This window comes from Oryctolagus cuniculus, chromosome 15 (assembly GCF_051225735.1).
Source record: "Oryctolagus cuniculus isolate XC-2025 breed Fujian yellow rabbit chromosome 15, ASM5122573v1, whole genome shotgun sequence".
NCBI classification, from domain to species: domain Eukaryota; kingdom Metazoa; phylum Chordata; class Mammalia; order Lagomorpha; family Leporidae; genus Oryctolagus; species Oryctolagus cuniculus.
Genome location: NC_142881.1, coordinates 15,530,181 through 15,551,385, shown reverse-complemented (window position 1 = coordinate 15,551,385; position 21,205 = coordinate 15,530,181). Strand labels below are relative to the sequence as shown.

Genomic DNA, 21,205 nt, shown 5'->3' with positions numbered 1-21,205 from the left:
AACTAATGACTAATTATACAGATTTCTCCTGATTCCAGCTGGCAAGTCGAAGACTTCAAGCACCTTAAAAACACCCCACAGTCCAGGCAGGCATTCGGCCTAGCCGTTAAGACACCTGGGTCTCCTTTATGAGGGTCTGGGTGCAACCCCCAGTTCCAGCTCCTGATTCCAGTTTCCCGTTAATGCAGTTCCTGGGAGGCAGTGACGACTCCAGAAGTTAAAGTAGCCATCACCCACATGGGAGACCTGGACTGGGTTCCTGGATCCTGGGGGCTTGGTCCAGCCTTGGAGAGCGCATTAGTGATTGGAGCTCACTCTCCCTGTCTGTCTCTCTCTCAAGAAAATAAATTTAAAAACATTCTTTAATATTCTATGGAGTAGAAAGGAAGAGAATACGAAAGATCAGAGTAAAGAAGGAAAATTTTCCTTTCTAATTTGATCTTCAAAAATTATAATCAAGACATGGCTTGCTCTCTTATGATCTCTGTCACATAAGAGTTCTAATACCTGCCCTATCTTTCCTGGAAATTAAAAGTAAAATCCACTTTTCATATACTTCAAGGAAAACAGAAGACCTGAAATTTATACAAATATAGATTACAGACATCTGGAGATGTCCTGCTTCTCCCACTCAGACCCCTTTCGGTTAGGAAAGTCAGACAATCACAGCGTTTGACTCTTACACTCTAAGTATCAGTCCTACATGAATCCATTCTAATGACACATAGAGTTATTATTAACATTCACATTCTATCTTCAAGGAGGGCCCAGAGAGAGCCAAAGAGCGTGATGCCACACTGTAGAAAGAACCGAGGAAGAAAAAGTTGGGGCAGAGTTCTTGGCTTACTGCCAAACCTGAGGCTACTGTTAGCTTTAAATCTTATTATTCTGATATTTGTCAGCTTTTCACTTCTCAGAAAACATAAGACAGATCAATAAAGAATTCAAAACCACACTAGCAGACTTTAAAATCAGCATGGTTTTTCCCAAATGGCATTATTTACAGGAGAAAATGTTACGGCGCAAGAAGCTACCCTGGGTTATTCATCAGCTACAGAAGTGTGCCACGGCTGGTGCCGCGGCTCACTAGGCTAATCCTCCGCCTTGCAGCGCCGGCACACCAGGTTCTAGTCCCGGTCGGGGCGCCGGATTCTGTCCCGGTTGCCCCTCTTCCAGGCCAGCTCTCTGCTGTGGCCAGGGAGTGCAGTGGAGGATGGCCCAAGTACTTGAGCCCTGCACCCCATGGGAGACCACGAGAAGCACCTGGCTCCTGCCATCGGATCAGCGCGGTGTGCCGGCCGCGGCGGCCATTGGAGGGTGAACCAATGGCAAAGGAAGACCTTTCTCTCTGTCTCTCTCTCTCACTGTCCACTCTGTCAAAAAAAAAAAAAAGAAGTGTGCCAATCTTGAATTCCTTCGTACTGCTTAACAAGCGTGTGCACCTGAACCATGTCCTGGGTGGGAAGGGAGACCTGAAATCCCCTGCAGCTCCTGGGAAGCTGGCAAGACAGCAGGCGATGGGAAGGGAAGGAGGCAGGAGACAAAACCTCTCTCTGCCTCACATGGAAATTACTCTCTCGTTCACTCTCAGAAACCAACCTAAGTCACACTCTGTTATCCTAAGCATCAAGAGAGGCAACACTGACCGTCTGCCGGTTTCAATGGAGCAGCTGTGAGACTGTCAGGTGGCCTCTGGAGCTGTCTGCTGGATGTGATGTTGGCTATCGCCCCCCGGGGGAATGCAGACCAGAAGGAGCTGGGTCATTCTGCAGGCAGCCTCATCAGGAGGGAACTCACCCCTAAAACACTAGAGGGAAAGTGGTCTAGGGATGGCACCCAAACCCAGCCAAAGACCCAGACACAGGAACCGGGTGTTTGTCTGCAGCCATGGAGGATGCCTTTTGAATTTAGCCCCCAACAGATCAACCCACCTACTCGCTGTGGGTTATATGGAGCTGGGTTCCTGCCACAAAACAGTCACGTAGATTTTAACACCTCTCTGTGCTCTGGGTATCTGTAAATATGTTGATATACAAGTATGAAATCTGCAGTTTATACAAACACGTATTACGTATATAACCAGACTGTCAAGTTAGCGTAGTACAGTAAGTAGAAGGCTACTTCACCCAGTGGAAAACTCCTGCACCTCTGCTCATCTTTAGAGACAAGGGTAGAGGTCAAGATTACAAAATGGGCCGGCGCCGCGGCTCACTAGGCTAATCCTCCGCCTAGCGGCGCCGGCACACCAGGTTCTAGTCCCGGTCGGGGCGCCAGATTCTGTCCCGGTTGCCCCTCTTCCAGGCCAGCCCTCTGCTGTGGCCCGGGAGTGCAGTGGAGGATGGCCCAGGTGCTTGGGCCCTGCACCCCATGGGAGACCAGGAAAAGCACCTGGCTCCTGGCTCCTGCCATCGGATCAGCGTGGTGCGCCGGCCGCAGCGCGCCGGCCGCGGCGGCCATTGGAGGGTGAACCAACGGCAAAGGAAGACCTTTCTCTCTGTCTCTCTGTCTCTCTCTCTCACTGTCCACTCTGCCTGTCAAAAAAAAAAAAAAAAAAGATTACAAAATGGACAGTCAAACCTTTGTGGTCTCTGACAAGGCGACGAGGGTCCATGAGCTCGGTCACCGTCAGGTCAGCAGCGTGCCCCGGGCTCTAGGGTTTCAGCGTTTCTTCACTAGGCATCGGCACACGGAAAACCCGCATCCACTCCTCAAAGCAGAGGCTGTGCTGGGCTCTCCTCCCGGGAGTCTGTGGGCTGAGCTGGCCGGAGGGAGGGGTGTGCCTCGTGGGTGTGTCCCAGCCAGCTCAGGAAGAATGAGGAGCTTCCGGTGCGACTCCAGCTCCTTCCTCACCTATAGAGCCCAGGGCCCCTTATCTCGCCCTCCCCATCTCTGACGGATTCTAAGGACCACTTGCAGCAGCACCTCACTTCCTGGCACCACACCCATGGGGGATGGCCGATTCTGGGAAGCTGCTATGAAAGCACACCCCGAATGTTCCTAGGATTTCCCTCCACTCGGCACAATCCAGAATCCAGATGGTGGCCACTGTCACGTCACAACAATTAAGTGCAGGAGACATGGAAAGCCAAGTGTCGATTTTCCCAAGCTGCCTGCTTCCTCTTTGCCTTAATGAATTGTCATCTCCACAATTGCTGTTGTTTTAATACTAGAAATTAAAAAAACAAAAACAACTATAACTCGGAGAGGCTTCTTTCACTATGAGCCTGGCTATTTATTCTTCGTGGCTTTGGAAGCCGTTCCCTGACCAGGCCCTGGTGGAGACGAGGCATGGACTCTGGGCCTTTTTATGTTGGGTCTGGGCTGCCTGGGAACAATGACCTCATCCGGAAAGGCTCAGGAAAGAGGCATTTTTTCCTTTATTCAGTAATGTCCTGACATTGGGCTGGATTACTCGCCATCCATAGTCCAATTTTTCTCCCAGTTTGTTTTGAATGTCAGGGATTTTACATACTGGGAAAGCCATAGAGATGATGTTGCAATGGGAAGACATTTAGGATAAACATGCTGAGCACCAGAGACAGCATCTCACTGACGAAGAGGAGAAAGAGGCAGTGTGAGACTAAAACACTTAATTCCTTTAGTAAAGTCGTAACTACCAGGGCTGGCATTATGGTACAATGGGTTAAGCTGCTGCCTGCGATGCCAGCATCCCATAGGAGTGCTGATTTGAGTCCTGGCTGCCCCACTTCCAGTCCAGCTCCCTGCTAATGCACCTGAGAAGGCAGCAGATGATGGCCCACATATAGGGCCTCAGTCACCACATGGGAGACCTGCACTGAGTTCCAGGTTTCTAGCTTCAGCCTGGCCCAGCCCTGGCTGCCATAGCCATTTGGAGAGTGAACCAGCAGATGCAAGAACTCTCTCTCTCTCACTCTCTCTCTCTCTCTCTAACTCTTTCAAATAAACAAATCTTAAAAAAAAAAAAAAAAAAAAAAAAAAGACATCACCACCAGCACTCATTTCAAGATGTTCATTTACCATAAAGAGAATTTGAAATACACTGGTTAAAGAGAAAACTTGATTAATGGAAGATTCCTGGCTCACTGTCTTCCCCATCTACATGGCCTTTTTCTTTTTAACCCACAGGTTGGCCCACCTGCCTGCACTCCTCAGGCCCACGTGGCTTTTCTATTCTGCTGTTTTATAATGCTTCTGGAGAGCCAAACTGGGTGGTCAGCTCGGCTCCCCTCCCCTAACGGGATCACTGCCTGGAACTTAGTGCCTCTGATAACATCCTCCTGACTTGGCGGCAGCACCAGGCGCCAGACAAAGGATCACAACTGGATCACTCGTTGATAAAATGCTTGGCATTCGTGGAGCTGTCATGGGTTGGCTGCTGCCCGTGGGCCAGTGGCGTTTATCCAAACCCTCAGATGACGCCCAGCGCTTAGCATTCTCACGACAGCGGCTCCTTACTTTAGCCCCAGTGTTTCTGCTTGCTTGCTTGACAGTGTCTTCAGATTTTCACCATAAGGATGGACCCGCTGCATTTATTTTTATTCTTCCTGGCTCCATTTAAAATGGAATGGAGGCCAGTTTTTCCTACCCTCTTAAGTCTCAAATGATTATTCCTATCTAATTTAAAATTTTAAAAAAGAGGGAAGAAATAAGTGGTGTGCTGTAGCTGTTTCCCGCAGGTTAAAATTAAGTGCTACGTTAAATGCACCTTGCATTGGTTCCCGCTGCTTGTAAGACAAAAGCCGGGTGGAGGGGGTGGGGAGGGGGAGGCAATCCAATACTGAATCTGTGACTTTCTGAACAATTAGTCAATAAAGCAATGCCTTTCCCATTATAGCCCTCCAAGCAGAGATAATTGGATTGATTTGTTTAGATCAGGAACCAACTGCTTAAAACACACAGCCACTTTCTGATGAAATGGCCATGGTGCCTCTGCAATGTCAAGTTAACATCGCAGACTTCACTGGAGCTCCTCCCCTTTACATTAGCTCAGTCATCTTCAAGCCTGGCAGTGGATGCCTTTCATAGACCCAGAAGCCTCCCCCAGAAAGTGACTATCAGAGAGCAAGAGTAATACACAAAGATGCTTTCAATCGCCTATCACCTGTATTTGAGAAGTGCTTCAGGGAACATTATTAAATAGGGTCCTTAGCCATGAACTTCATGTGCATCCAGATGCAGGTGTGCCCGTAGCTGAAAGATGAAGATGGTGAGAAGCACTGCGTGAATGTATTCGGCCTGAGAAGCCCCATCCAGCACAACTGGTCCCTGACCACAAAACAGAGTCTGGAAAACGCGCGGTAGGAAGGCAGAGGCTGGAGGGGATGCTAGGGATGATTATGTCATCACTTCAAAGGTGAGAAGGCTTAGAGCCAGACCGTCAGGGGACCTGCCCGGGGCAGCCAGGCATGCGTGAGGAGGACACTTCTGTCTGGTGACATTTGATTTGCTATCTGGATGACTATAGCAGGCCAGCATGCCCGGCTCTGTCTGCAGCAAGGCGTGGCTGTGGAGAGGCCCTCATGGCTGCTACCACACACGCTGCCCCGCTCCTCCGTGATCAGTGCTCCTCACAGCATACCGTGCTGGGAGACCTGGTTTCCATCTGGTTTGTAATTGCAGAATAGGAGATGAGGCATAGTGTAATTTACAAGGGGGCTGAGAGTGAAAAACAGCAGACATGAGTAAGGAGACATTCACAGGTGCCTAGCCTCATCTTTGGAAGTAAGCAGAAGAGACAGAAACTTGAAGCAAATTGGACTTCATGAGAAAAGATGATCCCACTGGGAGAGAGGAAAACTGGATTTCTTAAAAGGTCATAGGCCATAAGGAAAAGGCGTCTTCGAGATCTCATCTAGGACAGCACAGGGGAAAAGCTGAGCACTGGCTTGTCAGTTCCCTTGGACTTGTCTTCCAATGCTTTTCTGTTTAAGCCCGGATAACGGGCGCCAACCCAAGCTCAGCTGTGTGACTTTGTTGGAGATCTTGGTTTCAAAAGCCCTGAGAACACCGTGCCATTTAGGACACAGTTAAACGGAAAGCCTCATCAAGCACACAACTCATAGCACACAACTGTTCCTGTGCTACTAGGCCTGGTTTATGCTTATGATTTCCCGGCAGAGTCCATGAAAACATTTTTGAGACCAGCAACAAAATGCTATGTGCTGGGACTGATGTCGTAGCGCAGTGGGTTAAGCCGCCACCTGCAGTGCTGGCACCCCATATCGGAGTGCCAGTTCCAGACCTGGCTGCTCTGCTTCTGATCCAGCTCCTTGCTACTGTGCCTGGGAAAACAGCAGAAGATGGCCCGAGTACTGGGGTGCCTGCCACCCACAGGGGAGCCCTGGATGGAGCTGCTGGTTCCTGGCTTCAGCCTGGCCCAGCTCTGACCACTGCAACCATTTGGGGAGTGAACCAATACATGGAAAATCTCTCTCTCTCTCTCTCTCTCTCTCTCTCTCTGTGTCACTCTGCCTTTCAAATAACATAAATCTATTTTTAAATGCTGTGAACTTTACTGAACTATCTTCAACTCCCAGTACACTCATATTTACATATGGTCACTATCTCAGCTTCTAGAATGCAACTAGAATGGCTTTGTTTTCACTCATAACTCACATTTATCAAGGGCTCATTCTCTGCAAGTACTGAGAAAAGATCCTCTTAATTAATTCCTTAGAACCCTCTGAGGCGGGTACCTCACCATTTCTACTTCAAAGACGAGACAGCTGAAACAGAGGAAGTGTGGACACAGCGATCAGAATTGAAGACCATGACCACGATGCCGAAACTCTCTCAAGAGTAGAGTGGCTCAGGGAGAGCCATCGAGTCAGAGAAGATGCCCGGGCAATCGCCATTCCTGCAAACACTGCTGGGCAGTGTGAAAGGTAGTGTGCCTCTAAGGCTCCCTAGGGCTGTCTGCAAAAGTCTCACCGTTAAAGACCGTGTGTGTGTGTGTGTGTGTGTGTGTGTTAGGGGAATGGGACTGTTCTTATTATTGATGTTAAAAGCAGTTTCCTGAGTCACATTGTTTTCCTGCAATTTGTCCCGACTTAACCCCATTCACCAAGAGACAGATTCGATGGGTAGCGCCTGCCTGCTCTCTGCTCTTGTCTGAATGTGGTTTGTCCACCGAAGATTCGTGTACCGAAAGCATGGTCCCCAGGGTGGTGGGGGTGAGGTGGGGCAAGCATCCAGGGGTGGGAACTGGGGTTGTGTTCCACCCTCCCAAGTGGATGGACGCCACGTCTCAGGAGTGGGCGGGTCTCATAGGACTGGACTAGTTCTCCCGAGACTCACTCTTGCTTCCTCACTCCCCACTTATCATCTGCCATGCTGTGATGTAACCAGAAGGCCCTCACCAGAGGCTGTGCAGACAGGGCCGCCCGATCTTGGACCTCCAAACGGGTGAGCTAAACACACCTCTTTTCTTTACAGTTTCCCAGCCTCGGGTGTTGTTACCATGGCAACACAAGACAGAGTAAGACTGTCTCGGTAAGGGCTGCGCAGCAGGCTGCCCCTCTCACCCTGTGACCGTGACCCGTCTAAGTTCAGTGAGGAGCTGCCATCCAACACTTCCCAGAGCAGGCAGAGGCGGAGACTCAGCTCTCGTCCTGGCTTTGCCAGTGATCCCGGGCACATCACCAACCTGTGTTCCAAAGCTGTAAAAGGGGCCAGTGATAGCTGCTCTGTGTCCCCTATAACAGATGAGGAATGGCAAAGTCCACTTTCCCTTCCTGTCAACTCTTCTTCTCTTCCTTTCCCCCTCCCCTCCTTATTTCCTTTTCTTTTTTCTTTTTCTGGGCAAGTGTTTGTCAAAAAAACTTGAGGTGGAGTCTCTGGCACACATAAACTAGACTCTCTGTGTAATAAATAATCCAGTAAGCTGGATGAACAATGATGAGCACTTGGAGATCCACCACCTGTCTTTGTCTAGCCTCATCACCCCCTTAACATCTGCCATCACCACCCCAAAACAGGGCTAATATTTTTTCAGTTATTCTGAGCCAGCGACTATGGTAAGCATTTCTCACATGCATCTCTCAATTATTCCTTACACCAAGCCTGGAAAGTAACAACTATTACTAATCTGTTTGGAACAGATGAAAAAACTAAGCCTAGAGAGAAAGGAATTGTTTTTTCTAAGTCACAGCTTATAGGCAGCAGAAGAGGGACTCGAACTCAGGACTGTAGGTTCTAATCATGGTCTTGTAGTGAGATGTGATCACATGGCGCCAACTCAATGTCCTCAAAGGCTTCTGCAGGTGGCTCTGACCATAGAATCCATGTAGATGCCAATGAACCAGTATCAGTGCTGGATCTGCATGAATGTTTTGTGCCAACAGGGAATAATGAGAAGCAGAATGCCTGAGTTTCCATGAGATGCCTTCCTCATCTCACATACACAGCGATGGACTCTGTCTCACTCTTCTTCCTTATATCAATTTCGTTCTGTCCCATCCTCAGTGCTGCCCAGCCAGCTCAGGTAGAGGGGAGTCAAAAGCCTTCTGTACTCCCTACAAAAACAACAGGCATTTCTATTCAGTGACTCATCTGACACATATATGCCATAGGAATTGGGGGATTCCTATCTTTTGGAACATTTGAAAAGTTATGAGGATAAAGTCTGAAAGGAAACAAATTACTGTAGAACAAAGAGATTCTATCTTGGTCTCACTGTAAGAGGATCCAATATTAGGTTAAACCACAATGACTTCGATACCATCAGTGGACTTTTATAACTTTATAACATTAATTTTCATCTTCATTTGGCTCATGAGTGATATATGACACCAGCAATAACATCGTTTCATTCCCAGAGAAGAAAGGAAAATATTTATTGACTGTGGTCTACACAAAGGGCTACATTCTACACTGAATTTTCTGTTGTTGAAGGTCAGGAAGGCGGAATACACAACCAGGAGGTAAACACCTGCCCTGACAACATCACTAAGTCATCCCAGCTCTCTTGCATCCTCCACCCAGTGTGTACCAACCACCAAGCTGCTACAGAACCTTCTCCATGGGGGCTGCATTCAACGTCAATGGAAACAGAAAATGTCCTATCTTAATGACAATGAAAATGCTACTATGAACTACAGACTGCACTTCAGCTCTCCAGTTTCATCCAGGAGAATTTAAAATTAATTAACGTTCTCTCTTAGTGCGTGCTTAACAGTTTCCTGACAATGAAACTTCCATCCCTCGCCTTCAGTGAAAATAGCTAGTGTACATATTATCTCAAGAAAACCAATTATTCTGAGGACTTTCCTGTAGACTTTTGAAATTCTGAATGTCTTGTCTCTGCCTACATTCAAACCTCATCTCTTCCAAGAAGACCATTAACTTACTTCAATAAAGGGAGTGGGGTTAGTATGTATGGATATACACCAGAACTTTACAGAACTAATCAAAAATTTTAAAAAAATAGAACAAACCTTCCTATTCTGTTCCCTGTAATATTCTTCCATAACATCCCCACCACACACACAAAAAAGTTCACAAAAACAACAAACCAGTCACCAGGGTCCAAATTCAAGCAGATAAGGTATGTTTAATGATAGAGCAAAAAACAACTTACATTTGAACCTTTCACAGTAAGTCAGCACTGAGGAAGACCTGTGGAATCTTTTTAGGGTTTTTAATAACCAAACCCTGGGGTCAAGGACAACAATGCCATAAGCAGTCAGACACTTCCCCCAAACAGCAGCCTGGAGATGCCCGTGTCCTAGCCAGAGGGAGCCTTCCCATCCCCCAGGCCAGCTGTTTTCTGCTTAGCAAACCACAGAGGTTTCTCCGGGCATTGGAGAGGGGCCGTGAGGGGAGGGCTCGTGCTGGGCTCCACCCTAACCCACTCCAGACAAATGTCAACTCTCACGCTTCAGTTTCTGGGTTTCCAGATGAACTTTCATCTGGAGAAAAGGTTCCATCGCTAAACATACACACACACTTCTAAAAATTCCCATTCTGGGCCCAACCCTTTTATTTCAAGGAGGAGGAGAATGAAGGCCAGCAGGAGGGAGTCAGTGACCAGTCCCAGGCACCGGAGGGAGGGATCTGGGCAGGGCTATGGAGTGGCCGCTGGATCTGAGCAGCAAGCCCTGTCTACAGGATCTCCCCCACCTACTGAGTCGCAGCCCCTAACACAAGGGTACTTCAAGAAGTTCATGGAAAAATGGGATTAACAGGTCAGCTCATTTTGAGGGAAATAACAAAAATGTCAGCCATAGTAGGCATTTTCCACGCAGTTTTGAAGACCCCTCATAGACACACGCCCTGTTCATGTCCAGCAAAGCGCTCAGGCTCCTCCACGGCTGCTCTGCCTGGCCAACCTTGTAATTGTAGGGCGGTGGAGGTGGTTGAGATTTCAAACAATTTTAAAGTGCTCCACAGAGCCTGTGGGCAGAAAAGTAGCAAGGCCCCTGGCAATTTCAGATGAAAATGTGAACAATGTCTAAAGTTCAACGTCAATCAGTAGATAATAATATTTGGTTGGGAAAGGCTGCATTTACACTCAAGTTAGGACAGAAACGGGTGGAAAGGACGTGGACCCCACAGGGCCTGTCTGCTAGCTTCGACCTTCACTCAGTAGGCTTCCTTCTCCAAGCTTTGTTATTCAGCAAACCACAGCTGGACAACCTGGGTGGGGTCGGGCCTCTGGTGTCCCACTGAGGAAGCATCCCTGGGATTGCATTCTCCAAGAATGTCATGGTGGCTGGCTGGCTCCTGCGAAGCAGGCTCTATGTTTCATAAGCTGTGGTAGACACCAAAACAGGAGGAACCAGCACTGTTCAGTGATGTGCACTATTCCAGCTACCCCTAGAGTCTCTGGTTTACAAAAGGATTTCTCTATATTTTAAATTTTTTTCTTTTTTTTTTTTTTTTAATTTGAAAGGCAGAGGGACAGATATTCCATTTGCTGACTCATTCCCCAAATGCCCAGGACTGGGCCAGGCAACAGCCAGGACAACAGCCAGCACTGAGCCAGGCCAAAGTCAGCAAGCTGGAACTCAGTCCAGGCCTCCAGTGTAGGTAGGAGGATGCTACGTACCTCAGCCATCAACCCTTGCCTTCTCAGGATGTGCATTAGCAGGAAGCTGGTTTAGAAGCAGAGTAGCCAGGACTTGAACCCAGGCACTCTGATATGGGATGCAGGTGTCCCAAGTGACAAACTGACCTATGCACCAAATGCCTGCCCCCCCCCCCCCCACAAAGGGATCCTTTATATAAACTCCTAAGATGACCCTGGTTTGCCACTCACTAGCTGAGTGATCTGAGCAAATTCTTTTTTGTTTGTTTGTTTTTTAAAGATTTATTTAATTATTTGCAAGGCATAGTTTCAGAGAGGCAGGGGCAGATGGAGAGACAGCGAGAGAAAGAGAGAGAAAGAGAGAGAAAGAGAGAGATCTTCCATCTGCTGGCTCACTCCCTACCTATTGGGATATTGGGGGAGTTTAAGTAACCAGTTCCTGGCATATGGTAACCTCTATAGGAAATATTAGTCATTTCTGTTATTATTCTTAAAAAATGTTATTTAAGTACTTGACAAAGAAGTCAGGGAAAGCAAAGTGGCAAGAACATGGCTGATTTCAGATGAAAAGTAGAAATGAATTTTTTCTGTGGTCTAATGTAAATTGGCAGAAAAGAACAAACAGTTGACTATAATGGAATTTACAAATAAATTGGGGTCGGGGGTAGCTCTTGTATCTGACTTGTATCTGACAGCCTGCACCAGATTGCTGGTCAAAATCTAACCCCAGAGTGACAGCAGCACCCTCACCTGGGAACTTGCTAGAAATCTCAGCTTCAACCCCATCTCCAGGTACAGAATGGAAATCTGCACTTTGGGAAGATGTGCCGGGAATTTATGTCCGCATCAAAGTTGGAGGAAGCCTGATTGGTGGCTTCCACTGGGAGTTCAGCATTCGTCTGCCACTAGAACAAGACTTCACTCCACAGGTGCATCTTCGTACACTTACCTAAATCTTGAACCCCTGTCCATTAAGCCCTCCTGCTAAATCATCTCAACGACCCTGAGTCTTAAAGCAGATGCTTCTGTCATAAGACAAAATCATAACTGAGGAGGGCGTGCAGAGCAACTAACACCTCCCTCCTATTAGGAACATCAAGGATTTGGAGGTGCCATCATCTGCACCTCACCACGGATAACGTTGATGGAGTCCTGGAAACCTGCAGGGATTAATGCAAAGTTCTCATTTGATTCTCACAGCACCCTTGAGAAACCATTCTCATCCCCACTGTACAGATTCCATTGGAGAACCAAGGCTCAGGGCGGCTACATTGCTTTCTCAAGGCCAAGTTCAACAGGAAAAGAGGTTTTTCTGAAGTCCACTCTCTTTCTACAACTCCAAAACAGTACCTCTGTAAAGAGGGGAGCAGTAGTTACTCCCCTTTTCAGATGAGGAAAACTGCAACACAGAGAATGAATGAACCATGTAAGATCAGAGACTTAGATCAGAACTGGATCTATTAGGATACAACAGGTTTTTCAAGTTGAATTTTGCTGCTAGGAATGCCAAAGATGATATAACAGCCCGAAAGAGATGGGGAAAAACATACAACAAAGAAGGGTTCCCATTCGCGATGCTTGGCACAACCGGACCAGAGGACTTCAAACTGATCTCTGGACTCGAGAGCTTACTAGGGTGTCAGATTCTTTGGCAAACTAGATCACTGGACTTTTTACTGCCACTGCACCATTGCTGTGGAAACCAGTCCTCATCAGGGCATCTTGGCTAACACCCTACACGATGTTGTTTTCACACACCTGTGAAATTCTCTCAGTTGTAGTCTCCTGATTTCCTTCACCAATTTTCTCTCCAGGTTGCCTATCCAAATCGTTTGGCAACGTCAGTCACAATCTTTCCTTGATAGCCTTGGCGGTGTCTACAGAAAGTTGATGATACAGGATTTAGAATCAAGGGATTGGGCTGCTTGCCCAGGTCCAGTGAATGCTTTGCTCCTCTGTGCCTAGAGAGGGCAGCTGGGAACGAATCAGGACCGGTCGGCTAAAAATGCTGAATTTGTTCGCTGGGGTGGCCACAACAAAATACCCTGGTCTGGGTGGCATAAACCACAGAGATTTATATTCTCCCAGTTCTGAAGGCCAGAAGTCCGAGATCAAGGGCGTGGCGGGCTTGTTTTCTTCTCAAATCGTTCCCTTTGGCTTGCAGATGGCGGCCTCTTGCCGGGTCCTCACACGGGCACTCTTCACTGCCCACACAAGTCGCTCCCTGTGTCCAAATTTCCTACTCTTATAAGGACAAGGGTCATGTCGGGGTAAGGCCTGTTCTAACGACCCCCTTTTAAAGTTACCTCTTTCTAGTCCCTATCTCAAACGACAGTGACGTTCTGCAGGGCTGGGAGTTAGGGCTTCAAAGGAAGGTCACGATTCAACCATGACAGATGCTGAACAGATTCTCTCAAGCAGCAGAGTCCTGAGGCTGTGCTTGGGCCTTCTGGTCTCGTGTGAGTTCAGTGAGAACAAGAATTCACACTGATCCTCCCTCCTCTGACTCACGACACAGGCAGGGCACTCGAGAGGAGGAAGGCAGGCAAGGGAGCCATCCGTCCCCTGTCGTTTGTGGTCTGTGGGATCCGAGAAAGGCAATCTATGGCTTCCCTGGATACCAGCTCAACTCTTCCTCCTCCTGCACCCACTCGTCACAGCTCACATACGGCCACTTTGAGATGGATTTTTAACAAATGTTAAGTGGCACTTAGGAGAAACCGTTTGAGTCAGAGATGCGTAGTTACTGAAATGTACCGACTGGCATGAAGGACTTGTACCTGACAGCCTGCAGATCCACTCCTGCCCTGGGACCAGTGTCCCCAGGCAGCTTGGCGATCAGCCCTGGGAAGCTGGCACTCGGCTTCCCCAACAGCTGCCCTGCCCAGCAGTAGAATCAGGAGACAGAGCCAGCCTCCGGCCGGCCCACTCAGCCCCGGGCAGCAGCAGCAAATGCCAGCAAGTGGGAGGGAGGAAGAGCACAGCGTGCACCTGTCAGGAGGTGCTCGCCTCGTGCAGGGAGGTACAAACGATTCTAGACGCACATCAGACATTCTGTGTTAATCGCATCTAAACCAGGACACAACAGAGCAGGGCAAGTAATGATGCGAGGGTGACATTTACTCTTAAAAAGAAAATCTACACCCATCATTCAGTTCAATAGCCAATTAATGTAGATAGTCCTCCTTTCCAATTCTAATAAATCAGCGGATCTTTACATCAGCAATTTTTAAACTTGGTTCTCAGAACTTTTTTTTAATTAATGTAAAACTCTAGAGCCTTACTCTTTTTTTAAAGATTTATTTATTTGAAAGAGTTTCAGAGAAGCAGAAGGAGAGAGAGAGGGAGGGAGGGAGGGAGGGAGAGAAAGAGAGAGAGAGATGGAGAGATTTGTCCTCCATCCACCAGTTCACTCTTCAGATGGCTGGAGCTGCGCTGATCTGAAGCCAGGAGCTTCCTCTGGGTCTCCCACTTGGGTGTAGGGGCCCAAGAACTCGGGCCATCTTCCACTGCTTTCCCAGGCCACAGAAGAGAGCTGGATCAGAAGTGAGCAGCCAGGTCCCGAACCGGCACCCATATGGGGATGCTGGCACTGCAGGCGGCGACTTTACCCACTATGCCACAGCGCTAGCCCTTTACTTGGAGTTTTAAAAGATCACTTTGTGATTTCATTTGGTATATGATAAATAAAGGCTTCAAAACAAACACAATATATATTGTTAAATAGATTGAAAGTAGAGATCTCTTGTAAATACAAACGAATAGAACTCCAGAGGACAATCACACCAGCAAGGAAGCAGAAGGAAAAATGAATCCCCCAAATGGAAATCTCCTTATCCACTTCTCTATTGATTCTCTCTCTTTTTGAAAAAAGATTTATTTATTTATTTGAAACTCAGAGTTACACAGAGAGAGAAGGGGAGGCAGAGAGAGAGAGAGAGGTCTTCCATCCGCTGGTTCACTCCCCAAATGGCCGCAATAGCCGGAGCTCTATCGATCCGAAGCCAGGACCTTTTTCTGGGTCTCCCAGGCGGGTGCAGGGGCCCAAGCACTTGGGCCATCTTCTACTGCTTTCCCAGGACACAGCAGAGAGCTGGATTGGAAGAGGAGCAGCCGGGACTTGAACCAGCACCCATATGGGATGCTGGCACTGCAGGCGGCGGCTTTACCGGCTATTCCACAGTGCCGGCCCCTTCTCTATTGATTCTTTATGGAGAAACAAGTAAGAGTCACTAAGACAGTCCAGGAAAAACAAAAGCACAACGTGAGACTGAGACGGAGATGAATACACAAGCATGTGATTCCAGAGAAAACAGGTAATTTAGGCAGCAGCAGCAGACCTCAATAGGAGCTCAAGCTGATACCCTTCTGGTAGAGTTTCAGCACTCCGAAGACACAGAGAAGATTTTGAAAGCTATCAGAGGACCAATCAGATTATGAAGGAAGACAAAGGACTCAGGCTACCATCGGCGTTGGCAGCCCCTCTGATGTCAGAGACAGAAGATCAAAGCCTTTCACGTGTTAGGGGGAAAAAATAGCTTTAAACTTGGATATCTACACCAGCTCAATCAAACCAGGGCAACACAAGAATCTTACAGACCTGCAACGATCCATTTGCCTTAGGTGAAGATTGCCTCAAACAGAAGGAAAAATTAATCACCAAACAGAAAGCTACAGATTCCAAGAAAATGCAGAATTCATTTAGGAATAACACGGGGTGGGAGATGCCACAGGGACAGCTTTGCAACAAATTTATAAACCATAGAGTCCAAACTTGAACCTGGGTAGAGTTCCAAGGAAACATCTTCAGGAAAGAAGATTTCATTCAAAAAGTTATGACCACGAGGTTGTATGATCTTAGGGTTGCTATTGATGCATTCATTTTACTTGGCAAGCAAAAATAGGGACTAAAAATTTTATGTAAATTAAAAATCTGTATAAGCAAATCGTGGCCTAAATACAAGGCAAACTGAAAAGTAACATAATTTTGAGGGAAAAAAAAGATTTTTGGAAAAGGATTCTTTGATGATACTTTGTCAATGCTTAGATATTCTCCTAGGGTAAGACATATTGAGTGCACAGACTGATTCCTTCTGGGGTTGGCATGGCACAGTGGGTTGAGCCGCTGTTTGCCATTCTGACTTCCCATATCAGAGCGCTAGCCTAAGTCCTGGCTGCATGAGACCCAGATGGAGTTCTGGGGTCCTGGCTTTGGCCTGGCCGAGTCCTGGGCTGTTGTGGCCATTTGGGGAGTGAACCAGCAGATGGAGGATCTCTCTCTCTCTCTGTCTCTCCCTCTCTCTGTCACTGTGCCTTTCAAATAATTAAAAGAAACATTTTTAATTCCTTCTCTACAGGCAGATCCAATAACACTAGCAGTTTCTATGGTGAAGAATAATTACATTTTAATTTGAATATTTTCTATTGGTTTTCAATTCTAAAAATCAACCTATAAAATATAAAAAAGCAAGCAACTTACAAGATTTAAAATATATAAATCTTGACTATGAAAAATTAAGGTAGAGGAACAGGCATTTGACGTAGTAGTTGTCACTTGAGACACCTACACGTGCCCAGCTTTAATCCCCGCTCTGCTCCTGACTCCAGTGTCCTACCAGCGCATACCCTGGGAGATAGCTCAAGTAGTTGGGTTACTGCCACCCATGTGGGAGACGCGGATTGAATTGCTGGTGCTTGTCTTCAATCTGTTGCAGGCATTTGGGAAATGAACCAGTGGATAGAAGATCTCTGTCTCTCTGTCTCTCATTCTCTCTGCCTTTTGAAAGAGAAAGAGAGAGAAGAAAGAAAAAGAAAGGGAGGAAAAAAGGAGAAGAGAGGGCGAGGAAGAGAAGGGAAGGGAAGGGGAGGGGAGGGGAGGGGAAGGAGGGGGAGGGGAGAGGAGGGAGTAGAGCTGACAGCAGTCAGAAGGTAGAGAGAGTACAAGGTAGAAGAGAAATGAGGTAGACAGGTGATAAATTCCTCATTGTATATAATAGGGAGCTAGGAGGTATTATCTGAAGTCAGATAAAAAACTGCCGAATATTATTTAAATTTATAAAGTAGATCTCTATCAACAGATTTAAAACTGAGAGAGCTCTGATAATGGGTTTCAAATCATTAGATTTGGGGCCGGCGCTGTGGCACAGTAGGTTAATCCTCCGCCTGCAGTGCCGGCATCCCATATGGGTGCCGGTTCGAGTCCCGGCTGTCCCTCTTCCAATCCAGCTCTCTGTTATGGCCTGGGAAAGCAGTGGAGAATGGCCCAAGTCCTTGGGCCCCTGCACCAGCATGGGAGACCTGGAAGAGGCACTTGGCTCCTGGCTTCGGATTGGCAGCCATCTGGGGAGTGAACCTTTCTCTCTGTCTCTCCCTCTCACTGTTTGTAACTCTACCTCTCAAATAAATAAATAAAATCTTTAAAAAATCATTAGATAAGAGGAATAAAACTCTAGCATGTGTATTAAAGCTATTCGAGACCATTTGGAAAGAAGTGTAAGCAACAGCACTAGCACAGGCACAGGCATTGTGTAGATTTACAACAGGACTAGCCGGAAGTCAGAAATCAGTTTTCAAGAACAGCTCTATCAGGGGCAGGTGTTTGGTGTAGCAGGTAAGATATCACTTGGGATAGCCCATACTCCATATAACAGTGCTTGGGTTCAAGTCCCAGCTCCACTCTTGATTCCAGCTTTCTGCTAACACATACCCTAGGAGGCAGCTGGCGATGGCTCAAGTTCGTTAGTCCCTGCCAACCACATGGGAGACTTGGCTCCTGGCTTCAGCCTGGCCCAGCCCCAGATGCTGCAAGCATTTTGGGAATGAACCAATGGAATGAAAAATCTCTCTATGCCTTTCAAATAAATAAAAGTTTCAAATATGTTTTTGTTTTTTAAAACATTTATTTATTCATTTGAAAGGCAGAGCTACACAGAGAGAAGGAGAGGCAGAGACAGAGGTCCTCCACTGGCTGGTTTACTCCCCAACTGGCCGCAACAGCCAGAGCTATGCCTATCTGAAACCAGGAGCCAGGAGCTTCCTCCGGGTCTCCCACATGGGTGCAGGGGCCCAAGGATTTGGACCACCTTCTACTGCTTTCCCAGTCCATAGCAGAGAGCTGGATTGGAAGTGCAGCAGCCAGGACCCAAGCTGGCGCCCATATGGGATGCCGGTGCTACAGGCGGTGGCTCCACCTGCTAGGCCACAGCGCCGGCCCCATAAAATATAGTTTTAAAAAACTTATATCTGCTGGGGTTGGCATTGTGGAGTAGTGGGTAAAGCTACTACATGCAACACTATCATCCCATATGGGCAGCAGTTTGAGTCCCAGCCTCTCCACTTCCTATCCAGCTCCCTGCTAATGTACCTGGGAAAGCAGCAGAGCCCCTGCACCCACGTGGGAGACCCAGATGGAATTCCTGGTTCCTGGCTTCAACCTGGCCCAGCCCCAGTTGTTGCAGCCATTTGGGAGTGACCCAGCAGATGGAAGATGGAAGATCTCTATCTCTTTCTCTCTTTCTCTTTCTCTCTCTCTCCCTCTGTGTGTGTGTGTGTGGGGGGGTGTATTTTCCTTCCCCTCTTTGTAACTCTGACTTTCAAATAAACAAAATAAATCTTTCCTAAAAGTTATATCTGCTAAAAAAAAAAAAAAAAAAAAAGGAAGGAGCAATACAAGGGATCCTTGTGACATGTCTTGCCTGAGCTGATGTTAATATACTGGTTGTGATACTGGGCTACAGCAATGCAAGGTACTGTCCTATTCCCCAACAGAATTAAGCAAAAAAGTCATTTTAGTGAATCTAGATTCTCCCCAAATAATTCTACGAAGTCAATAATTTCTAGGTGCACAAGCAATAAGCCAATTCATTACATATGCAGGACACATTAGGGCATTAGGGACCAGTATTCTTGTGAAAACTCTTTGAGAAAGGATGTTCACATGGAGCACAAGTAGTTGCTGGGATAAATGAAACAAACCTAAACAAGTGAGCTACAGATCATACCTGTGGATTGTAAGCACTATGAAGATATTGTTTCTAAAATTAATTTATGGATCCAATATAACTCCAACAGTATTTAAGCAGGTGTTTTTAAACAGAAGTTGGTAAACTGACTTTAAAATAGACATGGAAACATAAAGGGTTAAGGATTATTGAAATAATCTTTAAACAAAATGGAGGGTTTACATTTTAAGACAAAGATTTTCTAGAAAGTTCGCTGATCAAAATAGTGCCATACTCAAATGAGAAACAAATCAATCAATATAACAGAATACAAGTTCCAGAAATAGATCCTTACTTCTAATGAATTAATTTATTTTCTACCAAGGCCCAAGTCAATTCCACGAGAAAAGGAATCTTTTCAACAAATGGTGCTAGAAAAAGTAGATATTCACGTAGCAAAAAAATTTAACTTCAATTCCTACCTCACAACACACACACACAAGTTAAAATATAAATTTACAAAGCTTTTGGGAAAAAACATAGACCACCTTTTTTATCATAGAGTTAGGCAAAGATTTCTTAGAGAGGATACAAAAGTTACAAACCACAAAAACTGATCAATTAAACTTTCTTAAAATTAAACACGTCTGTTCATGAAGACATTATTAAGACAGGAAGTAGGCAAATCTCAGCCTGGGAGAAAAACATTTTCAAAGCAGAAAGCATGGGGCCAGCACTGTGGCACAGTGGGTTAAGCTGCTGCCTGTGATGCTGGCATCCCCTATGGGTGCTGGTTAGGAGTTCCTGCTGCTCCACTTACGATCCAGCTCCCTGTTAATGCGCCTGGGAAAGCAGCCAAAGATAGCCCAAGGGATTGGGCCCCGGCACTCACATGGGAGACCTGGAGGAAGTTCCTGGCTCCTGGTTTCACCTGGCCCAGTCCTGGTCAGGTAGTCACTTGGGGAGTGAACCAGTTGATGGAAAATCTCTCTGTGTGTTTCTCTCCTTCTAACTCTACCTTTCAAAAAGATAAATAAATCTTTTTTAAAAAAAGGAATATAAAATATAAAAAGAAAGGAATATAAAGCAGACATAGAATTTGTATTTAGCATATGTGAAAAACTTGAACAATTTAATAAGAAGAAAAAACACAATTTAAAAACGGGAGTAAGAAGATTTAGATACTTCACAAAGAAAGATAGGCAAATGACCAGTAAGCACATGAAAATGTTCTCAAATAATGAGTTATCAGGCAAATGCAAATTATAATCACAATAGAATATCACTACATTAAATGCAAACAGAAAATGCTGGTGAGAATGTGAGAAATCAAAACTCTAATACTTCTTTAGTGAAATATAAAGTGCTACAACAGTTTGGGGAAATGGTTTGACATTTTCTTATAAAGGTAAATTTGACCTAGCAATTCCTCATCCAGATGTTTAGCCAAGAGAAATGAAAACACAAATCCACATACATACACACACACACACACACACACACACCCCACACAATTTTTCCAGGATTTCACAGCAGTTTATTCACAACTGTAAAATAAACAACTCAAATGTCCACCAACAGACTGGATAATTGTAATATAATGGAACACTACTCAGGAACAAAAATGAAGAACTACCATGTACACAACAACACATACACACACGTGAGCTAAAGTAGCTTTACACAGTGCAGCACTTAGCATGTTAAGTCTATGTCTATGAAGTTCTAGAAAAAGCAAATCCCATGAGGACTGTGGTTGCTAGGTGTGAGAGGATTCACTGACAAGGGCAAAGAGGAATTTCTGGAGAAATGGGAATGTTCAATATTGTGACAGAAGGAGGGTATACCTGTTCATAAAAAATCTATAACCGGCCGGTGCCGCGGCTCACTAGGCTAATCCTCCATCTTGCAGCGCTGGCACACTGGGTTCTAGTCCCGGTTGGGGCGCCGGATTCTGTCCCGGTTGCCCCTCTTCCAAGCCAGCTCTCTGCTGTGGCCAGGGAGTGCAGTGGAGGATGGCCCAAGTGCTTGGGCCCTGCACCCCATGGGAGACCAGGAGAAGCACCTGGCTCCTGTCATCAGATCAGCGCGGTGCGCTGGCCGCAGCGTGCCGGCCGCAGTGGCCATTGGAGGGTGAACCAACAGCAAAAGGAAGACCTTTCTCTCTGTCTCTCTCACTGTCCACTCTGCCTGTCAAAAAAAAAAAAAAAATCTATAACCAAGATGTGAACATTTCTATGTCTATCAATTATGACTG

At 46.5% G+C, this 21,205-nt stretch overlaps 1 protein-coding gene across 12 annotated transcripts in view; it reads right to left on the bottom strand.

Moving 5' to 3' along the window:
- The window catches only part of ABLIM1 (actin binding LIM protein 1), a 325,273-nt gene that overhangs the window by 235,514 nt on the left and 68,554 nt on the right, over window positions 1–21,205 (bottom strand). For 5 of the 12 annotated variants that reach the window (XM_089314275.1, XM_089314280.1, XM_089314289.1 and 2 more), the window contains exon 1: window positions 2,578–2,909. The exons of 6 other annotated variants lie outside the window; for them this stretch is intronic. In XM_089314275.1, coding sequence (XP_089170401.1) covers window positions 2,578–2,611 — 34 coding nt within the window. In that variant the 5' untranslated portion in view covers window positions 2,612–2,909. Of the gene's footprint in view, window positions 1–2,577; window positions 2,910–21,205 lie in introns of those variants that run through there. One more of the 12 variants, XM_089314266.1, reaches the window with a different exon arrangement.